This window comes from Anolis carolinensis, chromosome 2, assembly GCF_035594765.1.
Source record: "Anolis carolinensis isolate JA03-04 chromosome 2, rAnoCar3.1.pri, whole genome shotgun sequence".
Classification (NCBI taxonomy): domain Eukaryota; kingdom Metazoa; phylum Chordata; class Lepidosauria; order Squamata; family Dactyloidae; genus Anolis; species Anolis carolinensis.
Window position 1 is genome coordinate 212,051,950 of NC_085842.1, and position 13,562 is coordinate 212,065,511.

Here is a 13,562-nt window from a genome sequence, read left to right on the forward strand (position 1 = left end):
TCCACAGCATTCCCTGTATCGACCCAACTCGTAACTCTATCGAAAAAAGAGATCAGATTAGTCTGGCATGACTTGTTTTTGGTAAATCCGTGTTGACTATTAGCAATGACCGCATTTGTTTCTAAGTGTTCGCAGACCACTTCCTTAATGATCTTTTCCAGAATTTTGCCTGGTATTGATGTGAGGCTGACCGGACGGTAATTGTTTGGGTCGTTCTTTTTTCCCTTCTTGAAGATAGGGACCACATTCGCCCTCCTCCAATCTGCTGGGACTTCTCCCGTTCTCCAAGAACTCTCGAAGATAATTGCCAGTGGTTCTGAAATAACTTCCGCTAGTTCCTTCAGTACTCTTGGGTGTAGCTGATCTGGCCCTGGGGACTTGAATTCGTTTAGAGAGCCCAAGTGTTCCTGGACAACTTGTTTCCCTATTTGGGGTTGGATTTCCCCCAATCCTTCGTCCATTCCGTGTTGCTGAGGTTGAAGATGGCTTTCTTTTTCTGAGAAGACCGAGGCAAAGAAGGCATTAAGTAGTTCTGCCTTTTCCCTGTCCCCTGTCGCCATCACCCCATCTTCTCCTTGCAATGGCTCTGTTTAGGTCTCTGGAACTGCTTTAGAGCTCATTTGACTTAAATGTACATACACCAAAATTACTATCACAAGCTTAGGACCAGCATGAGATTCTACTCTAGAGCTGGATACCATTTTGCTGTGTTTCTTCCCCCAAAAATGTAACATTTTTATTCTGTTTTAGTATAAAAGGTAGCTAAAGGAAGGGGGAGAAAAGCAAATTTGTGACACCTTTAATGCTCATTTTAGAGTGATCACTGATTGGAGTGCAATATTCAAGTCTCAAGTGTAAATACACATACTGCATAATTCTGAGGGTAGGACAAGACCTGTCACCATTTCTGTTGACATGATGTCGAGAACTTGTCAATGTTATACCTGTACAAATAATTTCCAGTTTCCCTTTCCTCCCTGTTTATTTCTGGCCCCTTTTCCAGATAACGATGGTGTATGTTTTTTTAAATAAAGGAAAATGTAAAGCAATAAAATAAAGTGTGTACGTGTGTGTGTACATACATGCGCATACACATGAAGTGCAGTCCTGTTTTATTGAAAATTGACTTCCCTGTCTGCCACAATTCATCTGGCATCTCAGCAATCTTATAGCTTCAAGAATATACTCCAAATGCTCATTCCCCCTACGATATCTCTACTGCATAGACACTGATTATTCTTGAGTTTGCTTACATTTCTTTCGTTCGCTTTTCATGGTTCATTGAGGACATTCATTCTCTGAGGGTCCTATGTTTGGCAACTGAAAATTCATGTGTGGATGCACTTAAGATCAAATCGAATGTTGTATAGATTCATTCAAACCTGGAAAAATAATTATGTGTATCCTGTGGCAGATTTTAGGACCACATTTGGACGTAACTTAGATCAGAATATTCCCTCAGATCTCCAGTATTATGATCAAATATTATATCCCGTGCAAGGGTTTCATAAAATTGCTTGTATAGCTAAAACTATAACAAAATTTGGAAAAAAATCTGTTCCTGGTTGAAAGTGTTATTCCTGTTTAATTGTGTGGTACTTATTTTGAAAGTTGGTGTTATATTCCAGAATTGGTTGAGAGTCTATGAGATATTCATTGAAAAACTATAGCAAAATGTGCTGCAGGATGTCTTGCAAAAACAAAGTTTTTGCAGTTTGATAAATGTTTTCCTTGTTTTTATGACAGAACAAATTAGGAAATGACATTTAGAACCCAGGAACAAAAATCGTGTTCCATAGTGTTATCTTTAGGTTGTTCTTTGATGCTATTCTGGTTAAAGAGGCCATATAATCAAATGTATTTCAAACTGTGTTAGGAAAAGAAGGTGGTGTTATCAAAAGAAACTCTCATCATTTGAGCAAGTTAACAAACTGGCTACATTTTCATGAGTACATTTGTTTTTTTGTATTGGCTGTGTCCAATCTTGGGCAAGCTTAAGACTCTCTGGAATCACTGAGACTTTGGATAATTTCTCCATTGATTTCAATAGATCTGCTCTAAATATGACTGAGTCTGGATCCTGCCTGTTCTCCTAGTTGATGAGAATATTACAGATGGATTGTTGGGTCATGTGGAATCTGAATATGTACACAAGGGGGAGAGCTCACTTGGATGGTGCTGTTTCCTCTTCCAGTTGTTCCTGTTCCAGCTTCTGCGTGGCCTGGCCTACTGCCACCGCCAGAAGGTGCTGCATCGAGACCTCAAGCCCCAGAACTTGCTCATTAATGAGAGAGGGGAGCTCAAACTAGCAGATTTTGGTGAGTCCAAGTCAGCTGTGTCCTCTCTTGCTTTGTGGCTTTGGCTAGCAAATATATTATCTATTATTTTTGTTTCCTTGTTTTAATTCTTCCAGGATTGGCCCGGGCAAAATCCATTCCCACCAAAACTTACTCCAATGAGGTAGTAACACTGTGGTATCGGCCGCCTGATATCCTGCTGGGCTCCACTGAGTACTCTACGCAGATTGACATGTGGTAAGGAGTCTGTCAATGACTGACTTCTCTAAAGGCATTTAAGTAGAGGCTGCATAGCCAGCTGTTTGTTCATGCAGGGCAACATGGTTTCGGATGGAATGGCCTTTGTGGTCTCTTTCAACCATATGGTTCTTTGATCCCTCCCAAATGATACAGTCTAAGCATATTTTTGTATATTTGCATAATTCCGCTTCTGATTGTCTTGGATGAAACAAAGGGTGCTGGATCTCCATTCACTAGTTACTGGGAATCTCGGTTATTCCTCACCTATTAAAAAAAAACCAAAACAATAAATTTGTTGTTGTTGTTATTATTATAAATGTTTTACAGTAGCTAAATACATGCAGATTTCATTAATATGTGTAGTGGATTTCATTTGTGGTGTTCCTCTGAGTTTCAGATATGTTTCGACAGACTCTGGGACCATATTTTTAAATTACTTTTAAGATAGAAAAGGTATTAGAGTATGTCACGAAGAGGGTTTGAGTCAAAGTAACAGAATAGAAGTCAAGTAAAATAAGTAATGGCTATATTGAGCACAACAAATAGTGGTTGTTTGCTGTAAATTTTGGCTGCCAATGACTCCTGTTCTTCTCTGTTTCTGTATCTCATTCTCTCTCCCCCTTCTTCTTTCCCTTTCTCTGTCTCTCTTTCTTTTGGTCATTTTCTCTTGCTTTATAGGGGTGTGGGCTGTATCTTCTATGAGATGTCCACAGGACGACCGCTCTTCCCAGGCTCCACAGTTGAGGAGCAACTGCACTTCATTTTTCGGATATTAGGTACAATCTGGACAAAAATCCAAGGCATCCTTGCATGAAAAATCAGTGCAGAAGTGGGAGAGTCAGAGAGCAGCCTGCATTATAAAGTCATAATGAATGTTGTAACTGGCTTTGTCCCACTTCATCAATAGGTCAGCCCATTATTAGAAGAGAAGACTAAATGAAATTAAACATGTATCTATTTATTTATTTTAAAACAAAATGATTTTGAATATTGTTGCAATATTTTGTTGAAAATGTAATTCCCTTTTCAATTAAAATAGGGTATGTGATTGTAATCAGCACGGTGTTCATCCAAGAGATTTCCTGCCCCCATTTGAGATATACAGCACAAAACAAAAAAGGAGAGAGGAGGGAGGAGTAACACAACAAATCATGTACCTGATATTAAAGTTAACAGACTACTTGTATTGATAGCTGTGAAGTCAGTTGTTCAGGGAGAAAGATACCAAAAAGAGAGGCTGTTTCAGCAAAGCTGATTGAATGGCCCTGCTTCCCATCTCTTCCTTCTCCTTTGTGCTTTGAAGAATGTCTGCTGCTAGGTAATGTGATAGTCATACTGCTGTAATATTCCTTAGAGAGCCAGTGTGGTGTAATGGTTCCAATGTTGGAGTGGGATGCTGGGACATTAGAGTTAGAATCCTTACTGAGGAAAGCAATCCCATCTAAAGAAATATTCCCAAGACAACCCTACAATAGGTATGAGTTAGGGTTGCTCTTTCACTCCTTCCAGCCCCATTTTATTTGTAGGTTGTGTTCTGCTCCACAGTTGTTGTCTTGCTGGGTTCCATGTTTGCAGCTTTTCTGATCCTGGTTTCTCTTCCATTTTCAGGGACTCCCAACGAAGAGACGTGGCCTGGAATCTTGTCCAATGAAGAATTCCGAGCCTATAATTATCCCAAATACCGTCCTGAGGCCCTGATTAACCATGCCCCTAGGTAAGCATTGGCATAGTTTTAATGGACCATGGTGATCTCTATCCAAATTATCACACTTGAACAGAGGAAAGGAGAGCCTGCTGTGCCTTTTTATTTTTACATTTTCTGCTTTTAATTTTGTGGAGAAAAAAAGAAATGAGAAATATTCATCATCATAGGCAAGTATGATTGTCAAGAGAATGCAGCAAGCCTTGAACTCTCAAACTGCAGAGGAGCTATGCCTCATGGGCCCCTTAGCCACCTTCACCACTGTATGGCAATTTGCATTGCTCCCCCAACCTGGATTCAAGCATTTTGTAATTTTAAAGACTAGAAATGAAAGAAAGACAGGTAGGCAAGTATCCAGGCATGTATCCAGGCATGTGCAGTTATAGATTATTTATCTTTTAATCTGTGTTCTCGCTTCTGAGAATCATACAGACCAGTATTTGTTGCATGTTTTTGAGGGCAGCTTTAAGATAGGATCAAGTCCCTTCTGCCCTAGGAAACCAGTCAAGACCTTTTAGGTGTTTTCCACCTACCTCTTGATCGGGGACAGTCGTCTTATGCACTTCTTCTGTTATCCTCGCTTGACCAAAGAGAGCCACCAAAAGTAGTATTTAACCTTGACATAGGCTTTTTTCAGAGTTCTTGCATCCTGTGCCTCCTTAGACTGACTTCCTTCCATCTAGGAGGGCATGAAAAGGAGGCACTCAAGATGCCTGAGATGAGACATCTGCCTGAGATGAGACATCTGTCCTTGGGAGGCAAATCAGATGAAAAGAGCCTTGGCCTGTTTCTTAACACCGAAGAGTAGAGTGTAAAATGTTGCTGGCCCTCTGGCTTGGGTCCAGATCTTCCCCTGGTTAACATTGAGTTGCCAACCCATGATGAGAAAGTATGACATCTTCAAAGTGTTCTCAAGACAGCAATAGCTCTAGGGACAGGTCTTCTGTTTTCTTCAGAAAGTTGTGTGTTTGACCTTCATTTCTTTCTCCCACCTGAATCTTTTGCAGGTTGGACAACGACGGGGTGGACCTCCTAGGGAAGCTGCTGCAGGTGAGAAATCTTGTTTGTATGGATGGAGCTTAAGGGCTTAGAGTCCTCTTTCCTCCCTGCCCTGTCACCTTCCCTCTATCTCTGTTTCCTTCCTAGTCTAGGGAAACATTGGGGCTTTCCATGTCAAGATGAACATCAACAGGGATGATGTTTTAGAGCAGGGGTTGGCAAAATGAGATCCTGGGCTTCCCCTAAGTGGCATTTGCAATAGCTCCAGATTCCCAGATTATCCTTTTTCCATCCAAAAAGAAAAAGAAGAGATGAAACACTTCTCCTGGAAGCCTGTGTTAAGAGTGCCCTTCTGTTTTGAGACACATTGGTCTCAGTTTGAGATGAGGTTCTGGAACCATGACTCTTTTCGAACTACACCTCTCAGAATCCCCTAGCCAGCATAGCTGTGCATTTTGGGTGTTATAGTCCTCCAGTTAAACTATCCAACTGTGTTACATGGCGGAAAAGGCTTTCCTTGTGGGAGCAGACAGGACGGCGAGTATATTTGTAGTCTTGATTCAAACCCTGACATCTTTCTCTGTCTGTGTTTTTTTCTTTCCTCAAATGCAGTTTGAAGGGAGGAAGCGGATTTCTGCAGATGAAGCCATGCGGCACCAGTTCTTCCACAGTCTTGGAGAGCGAGTCCTCAAACTCCCGGACAGTAAGTACAGGGTGAACCAGCAGGAAGGGAGGCCACTGCTGAGGAGTATTGGGATGGAGAAATGGGAATATATATTTAAGAGACAGGGGTGTGGTGTAGATTCTGAGTGTGTATGATAAAGAATTGTTTATTTGCAGGGCCAGAGGATCCATTGTAAATCTGCAAGATTTAATTGGCAGGGGGTTGGACTGGATGATCCTTGTGGTCAATGAATTGGCCGATTACTTAGATGAAGTTTGATGCAATGAATTGTTCAAGGAAGGGTTTAAGTGCTAGGATTAAAAGTTCAGGCAAGACTGTTTATTTTTTAAACCAGTTTTGATCGGTTAAAGAAATAACATATTCAAGACTTGACATGTATCTATTTTCCCGTAAATTAAGCTGTTGACTCCTTCATTGTTGTTGAGAAATTTATTTCCTGAAAAGATGAGTTATTTGTCGACATTCTGTATGAAGTTGTCACCTCCATAAGCGGAGCCCCCTGTGGCACACTGGGTGAAACCCTTGTGCCGGCAGGACTGCTGGCAATCAGGTCAGCAGTTCGAATCAGGGGAGAGCGGATGAGCTCCCTCTGTCAGCTCCAGCTCTCCATACGGGAACATGAGAGAAGCCTCCCACAAGGATTGTAAAACATCGAACGTCCAAGTGTCCCCTGGGCAATGTCCTTGCAGATGGCCAATTCTCTCACACCAGAAGTGACTTGCAGTTTCTCAAGTCGCTCCTGACACGAAAAACACCCTTCATAAGCATGAAGATATTATTTTGTTCTAATAATAAATGACAGTGAGCTTTGATTTGTACATTACATTTCCCATGTGATTTTAAAAGAAACAGTTAATCAAGATTTAGGTAATGCGCAAATATCTATCCTTGATTAAATCAGTAAGTAAATTAAATAGCTAAAGCCAGGTGATTAATTAACCAAAGTGAACTAATGAGCCAAAACCCTTTCTCATCTTTACTTAATTTGAATATCAAATCTTGATATGAAATTCAGTGTTCAGGCTTAAGATGGAATAAAAATATCACATATAACCGAAAGTGCAAAATTTGAAAAATCAGTTTGGATGGGTGTTCAAACAGCCTCCTAAATCCTAGCCCAGCCATCACTGGCAGGGTGGTTTAAGAAATAGGAATTAAGACCCAGATAACTTTAAATTTCTAGGTTTAGGAACACTGAACATTCTCAGAGCTTTCCCTCCACAAATTGATTTCAGATAGAATTCCAACTCTTACAGTTCATGCTAGCTAGAGGGATTACAGAGGGCTTTGTTTCAATTGTTTTTTCTTCTTCTTCTTCTTGCAGCAACGTCAATATTTGCACTAAAGGAGATTCAGTTACAGAAAGAGACAGGGCTGAGATCGGCCTCCCTTCCTGAATCTGGTGAGAAACCAATGCCTATTAGTGGGAGCTCCTTTCCATCAGCCTTGACCACTGGGAATTAAGTTCCGTCTGCACCAGCCCTTTTCCCAGCCTTCCCCACCATCCGCTGCTGCCTTATGTGGAAGCTACTGAAGTTAGGGATGGCCCTTGTAGGAGGCAGCCATGGGTGGCAGAGCCGAAAAGAGAGACATCTTGGAATAGGGCCTCGCGGCTCCCATTCCTTTCAATGAGCTTGTCCAGGAGAACCTCTCAGAGGATTACACTATGTAACAACATTTGAAAAAAAACCTGTTTCTGGTTTTTATGATAGAACCAATTAGGAAATGACATTTATAACCCAGGAACAAAAATTGTGTTACATAGTGTTATTCCAGTGTGACCCTCCAGAGGTTGCTGGACTTGCAGCTCCCAACATTCCTCTGCCTTGGCTGTGCATGGTAGGGCTGGTGGAATTAGCAATCTAAAAACATCTGGAAGACTCAATTCCTCCCCTTCCCTATTTATTTACCACTCTTGTACCCTGTCTTTCTCACCCTGAAGGGGACTCAGGATAGCTTTATATAGGCAACAATTTGATGCTGCATATACATATACATATTGATAAATAAACAAATGCATTAAAATCCTAACCAGTTAAAAACATAAACATTAAAACATCAATTAAAAATCACACAATCCATATGGGTTTTATCAGTTTATTGGAATTTTATGAACAAAACACTCTTGCTCTTTACTGTTTTAGTCAGCAAGTCCTGCCACACATCCCACCCTGAAAGTGCCAACTCCCTTGGCTGTTGTATCCTCTCAAATATTTCTGTCATTGGGATCTGTTCTTGTCCCTCCTGCCCATTCAGCTGCCCAGTTCTCCCTGTAGTTATGCTCTGCGGCTGCGCAGTGAATGGTCTCTCCTCTCCCACAGGCAGCGCCGCTTTCCGGGTAGTGGATACTGAATTTTAGCCACCAGGTCAGGTATCTGTGCCCCTCTGCACCCACCCTTCCATCAGCACCCCCTCCCGTTCTCAGCATGATGAGCTAGCATCCTCCCTCCCCTTTCTCATCAGCACATGGTTGTAGTCCTTTTTGATATTCTGCCTGCCCTGCGGTCTTGTCTTCCGCCTTGATGCACACACGCGTGTAGGTGCTGCATCATTTTTGGGAATCGGAGGCCAAGGGGTGGGAGCCGGATGGAAAAGGCTTGCCAAATAAAACTTAGCAGCCTAGATATAGACATGTGAGCCTTAGAAAGCCCCTCATTCAGGTAATAAACTCATCAAGAGGTCTTAGGTAAGCCATTATCTTTCAGGTATCCACCCCCCCCCCCCAAAATCAGGAATTGGAGTAATGATGTGATTTAAGAGTTGTTGTAAAGGTTTCTTAAAGTTGCATGTGTAATACGTGCATTTATGTTTCAGACACGCAGTCATATTTGAAGTGCCGAGTATTCTTAGATACAGAATAAAAATGATAAGTGGGAAAGGAGATATTAAAGGGGGTTGATGTTGACAATCGGGAGAGCATTTCTAGCAGTTGGGCAAGAGCAAAATCCACCCTGCCCCATAACTTTGTGCCATTTTTCTGCAGTGAATGGACAGAATGGACGACCGAGCCTGCTGCTTTGAAGCCCACCGATCTGGGTTCTCACGGAAAGGGGGCAGAAGAGAAACCAGCTCCCCACCACCACACTGCAGGCATCCCAACTGGTGGGCGACTCCTTTGTCTTGAACTGCGGAGTGTGGACACGTGCTGGGATTTTCTTACAGGGCTGAGGGAGGAGGTCACTGCGCCCCAGTCCAAGGCTAAGCATGACCTGCTTCCGGTGCAGATGCCCTCGGCTGCTGGGATGAACTCTCCTTTTTCACACTCTCTCTCACACACAAACACGGTGTTTTGTTTTATTTTTTTAAGTTTTATTTTTTCAATGCAATATTATAAATATTATATTTGCAAATATCTATAAAGAGAGACATCCGCTGCCCTAGCCTCTCCTGGTGTGGGGAGTGTACAGTATTAACTACAAGGGAGCAGACCCCCACTCCCACTCCAAATGGGGAAAAAAGAAGAGAGAAACACGAAGAGAAAGGAGAAGAAGCCCAGGGGCCATTATACCTTTAGGTTTGTCATCCTCTGCCTTCTGTATGTCTAGAGACACTGGGGTTTTCTGGGAATTTTGGAAGATGGTGAATCTTTATTTCATATGGAATCTCCATTCCCCTCACCCTTATTAGAACTGTCTTTCCATGAACCTGGGATGCAGTTCCCGTGATGCAGATGCTTGTTTAGGAGGCTTGGGATTAGGCCGGTGCATCATGAGAGGACTCCCTTGAGTCTTCTGGAAATGTGTTCCTGCCCATTTCTTCCTCCGCTGTTGGGTCCTTCGTTCAGGTGACTTTACTGCTACTGACTGTCCTGCTTCCTAGACTGCTTCAGGTCAGGTGGACAGCCCTCCTTCCAGTTTTCTCTTTGCGCCAAAGCGGAGGCCCTCATTTCTGTCTCTCACGTGTGTCTTCCATAGGTCCTGATCTACACCTCGCTTGGGCTCTTCTCACACATTTGGTTGGCACTGTCCATTTCAACTGAGTTCATCCCATTGAACAGCCATGTCTCTTGCATTACTTGTTTAGCACTCAGGGTTTGCACTAATGATTCTTTTGCCTCCATAGGGAATGTTCACACGGCCCCCATGTGGGATTTGTGTGGAAGACGTTCCTAGCAGCTCATGCCTTGTTCCCCTTCCCATACCTTTCATCTTTAGAATCATTTTCGATGGTACTCACCCCAGCCTTTCTCTGGCATTTCCTGAACTCTTACTTGGTCTTCATACATATACTCACCTTGCATGTGTCTTGGTCCTTGTTCCAGCGTTCCTTCTACTTCTACACTGGCCCTTTTGCAGTGTTACCACCTTGACCTTCCCTATGATAATTTTGCTTTGCTGCCTGTCAGGAAGACCAAGTCTTTTCACCCATATTCTTTCCTGGATCAAAAGTAAACCAACATCCTTTGTGAAGATTATCCTCAGGGTAATCCTGACCCTTACTCTCCATATCAGTTCTGAAAGTCTTCTCTGCCCTCTGCCCTGTTGCTGCGTCTTTATATTTAAAAGACTTCTTCCATATTTGCAACCTGTAAGTCACTAGCTCCTTAAAATTAATCCCATTAGCCTTCAGGCCTACTTTTTCCAGAGCAAACATTGTCCAAATGGAATTGGACTACAGTTCTATCTCCACAGCTATGGAGGCCAATGAACGTTGATAACTGTAGTCCAACCCCCTCCCCCCGTCTAGAGAGTGCATTATTTTGGGGACATTTGATTTGTAGATATACAGATCTTCAAATAATTTGTCTCCCTTTCGTTCTGTGTTTACTCCCGAGAGGTTCCTGAAGTGAATTACTCACAGACCTTGTCCCTAGCTTTGCCTACCAAGGACCCAGCATTGTTCCTTTCAGCTCAGATACCTGGGTATGTGGAACTGAATGATGTGAATCCAGATCCTAGCCTTTTCCCTCATGTGTATAGTCAAGATGGCACCCAACCTTCCTCCCTTTGATGACAACCCATATATATATACATATATATATATATATATATAATTATATATATACATACATATACAGTGTGTTTGTGTGTATATATGTAGATATGTAACCATTTTTATATGCAGCATGATGCCCTTGTAAGGTAAAAAAAAAAGCCCCTCCACCCCAATCCTAATAAGAGCCATAATACTATTGTTGTTATTATTGTTATTACTGATTACCCTCAGGCAACATATAGGACTTTTGACTGTGCCTCCTCGATAGAGGACATACAGAAACATAGCCCGACTTGTTTCTGGAATACAAAGAATTAGCAGCGCAGGGTTCAGCTTGGGCAGTGGAGAAATCTGAGGCAAATCTCGGCACCTGAACTGATAGCCACGATGAATTAGCTGAGAAGAACCAATGCTCAGGGGATAAAAGAGGGTTGTGTTTACAAAAGGGTACTAATAAGATGGAGACGCCAGGCTTTCCCCCTCCATGCAGTAGACAGCCAGAAAATGATCTCTTTTGCCTAATAATCTGCCTGCATGACCCCAGTCCCTGCCTGATCTGCTCTAAACTCTGGCCTTCCAATTGCTTCCTTTCTGTCTACTCTCTCGGTTGCACCTTAAGACTTGAAGAGCTTGTGTAAGGGGGGTGGGTGTCGGTTTTTTGATCCCATCCAGTCACCACTGTATCTTCCTGCCAAGAACTGTCTTTTTAGGAGCTTTGGACTTAGTGTGCTAATGCAAAAAGTCTCCCAGCCTCACATCTTAAAGGCCATTCAGTTGCTGAGATATCAACTATACTTCCAACAGGAGTTTGCCATGAGTAGAATACATCTTTCTATTGCTCCTTCTGCACCCTGTTATGCAGACATAAAGTTTAGTCTGATTTAATTTTGCAGTAACTGTGGTTTGTGGCCTTCACTCTGATTAAGGTTTAAAGTGTAAAAGTGAAGGCATAGTAGTGTCTGCCAAGCTAACTCTCCTTGGAGAGTATGTCCGGAAGACATTAGAAGGATTGGAGAGATAGGAGAACTGACTTAACTGTGGTTTACTTAAATCAGAGAGAATGGGGTGACCAAGAGTAATAGAAACCATAGTTTGTAAGGCTAATTTCAAATCATGCTTTCAGATCCTGGGTTGCAGCCATTCCTTACTTGGGGTTCAGGTACCAAAAAGGACAGCAGTCTCATGTCTGTTTGATTCCCATTTTAACGTTTTGAGTGAAATAGTGGGGAAGCAAAGCCCAAAATATATGGTGCTGCTTTTGGAGGGCTAGAATCCTATCTGGCTTCTTTCATAGAGCCTCTTCCTATTTCTTGTTACTGGAAGAGAAGAATTGGACATTCTAGAGTACAGGAGAATGTGGACATGTGAGATACTCCTGTTCAGTAGACATACATTTTCTTGGTACTGAGTTTTCAAGCCTTTTAAGTCATTGTGGGAATAGTAGTTTGGGGAGGTGCTGAAGATTTGATAGAAATGTCAAGGCTGCATGGGAAATTTGGAAATTACAGAGGCTACAGCAGAAATGGAGAGCCTGGCTGCTAAACCAGTTTGTTCACAGTATATATATAAATCCACACCTGAAGAGGTAGATCATTTCGGGTGTAAGGAAACTGAAATGGCCTCTTGGATAATGAATGTACAGAGGGTCTGGACTTTGCTGGTTGAGGGAAAAGGGGGAAAGCCCAGAATTTGTTTCTGAGCTGGAGGGGATGATCCATCCTTTCTTGCAGCAAACAGAAACCCTGGAGTGGATAATCATTCGCATGTGGGATGGAATGGCTCCATGTGCTTCCAACCCTGCACTCCACCCCACTCCCATCCCACTTTTCATGGCATACTGGTGGAGTCTGAAGTAGGAAACTCCTCCCGTTTTGAACTTGGACTAAGGGAGCAGCCTTCCTTTCTTGCATATACGATCATGGCAGAGGAAAAATCCCCTGGGGAAAGAAATGAGCTGAATTCTCTCCCAGATGCTCCCTCCACCCCATTGGAGGCAGGGGTTAACAAATGCGCCATATTGAAATGTACGGAACTGATTAAAAGTCTCCAACAATGTCAGGTGTTTGATGCTTCCTTATTCGGAAATTGGTGCTTTCTCCTGGCTCAAACTTAGATGAAAGGATTGGGAGTCCTTGCCACTTGTCAGATAATCTGGATTCTGTCTAGGTTTTCGTTTATCACCTTCTGATCATCTGTGTGCCCTGCTCATGTGGGTGGTTGAACCAGATAGTTCAGACAATCATCAACACTCTCCTTAAACATTTTAAGATTAGAGAGAATAATGTAGATATGTTTGAGTCCTCAGCTTCTTTATATAATGTTACATTGCAGATAAGTAATCACAATTTCCAGTACACTGCAGGACACAACTATCAGAATATTATACTTTCATTACAACTGACCTTTTATCTCTGTGTATCTCTTTAACAGACTCGGTACTAATGAACAAATGTTAGAAAACCAACCATTTAACACAGTCTTTTATCCCTCACTAACATCATTATCGTGAAGTTCTTCCATAGTTCTCTATAGTGTCTGCTAGGACATTGCACAACCATTTCCTAACAATATTTAAATTTAGACAATTCTGTTCTTATATCATAACCACCCCAACATTACAACTTAGGCAATTTTAAGTATAGATTCTCATCTGTTTGGGGGATTACGTATCTCTTAACAGTTTCTGCATATACATAGGCACTCA

The 13,562-nt window shown here is 42.2% G+C and overlaps 2 protein-coding genes across 4 annotated transcripts in view; one reads left to right on the top strand and one right to left on the bottom strand.

Moving 5' to 3' along the window:
• cdk16 (cyclin dependent kinase 16) overlaps positions 1-12,913 on the top strand; it is a 64,922-nt gene extending 52,009 nt beyond the window's left edge. For 2 of the 3 annotated variants that reach the window (XM_008103555.3, XM_062971676.1), the window contains 8 exons: positions 2,195-2,318; positions 2,414-2,534; positions 3,216-3,313; positions 4,146-4,251; positions 5,247-5,289; positions 5,851-5,941; positions 7,248-7,325; positions 8,907-12,913. In XM_008103555.3, the coding sequence (XP_008101762.1) occupies positions 2,195-2,318; positions 2,414-2,534; positions 3,216-3,313; positions 4,146-4,251; positions 5,247-5,289; positions 5,851-5,941; positions 7,248-7,325; positions 8,907-8,944 (699 nt within the window). In that variant the 3' untranslated portion in view covers positions 8,945-12,913. Of the gene's footprint in view, positions 1-2,194; positions 2,319-2,413; positions 2,535-3,215; positions 3,314-4,145; positions 4,252-5,246; positions 5,290-5,850; positions 5,942-7,247; positions 7,326-8,244; positions 8,290-8,906 lie in introns of all 3 variants that reach the window. The other variant, XM_016991093.2, reaches the window with a different exon arrangement.
• The window catches only part of LOC134296528 (uncharacterized), a 334,978-nt gene that overhangs the window by 88,807 nt on the left and 232,609 nt on the right, over positions 1-13,562 (bottom strand). The gene's annotated exons all lie outside the window — the stretch shown is intronic.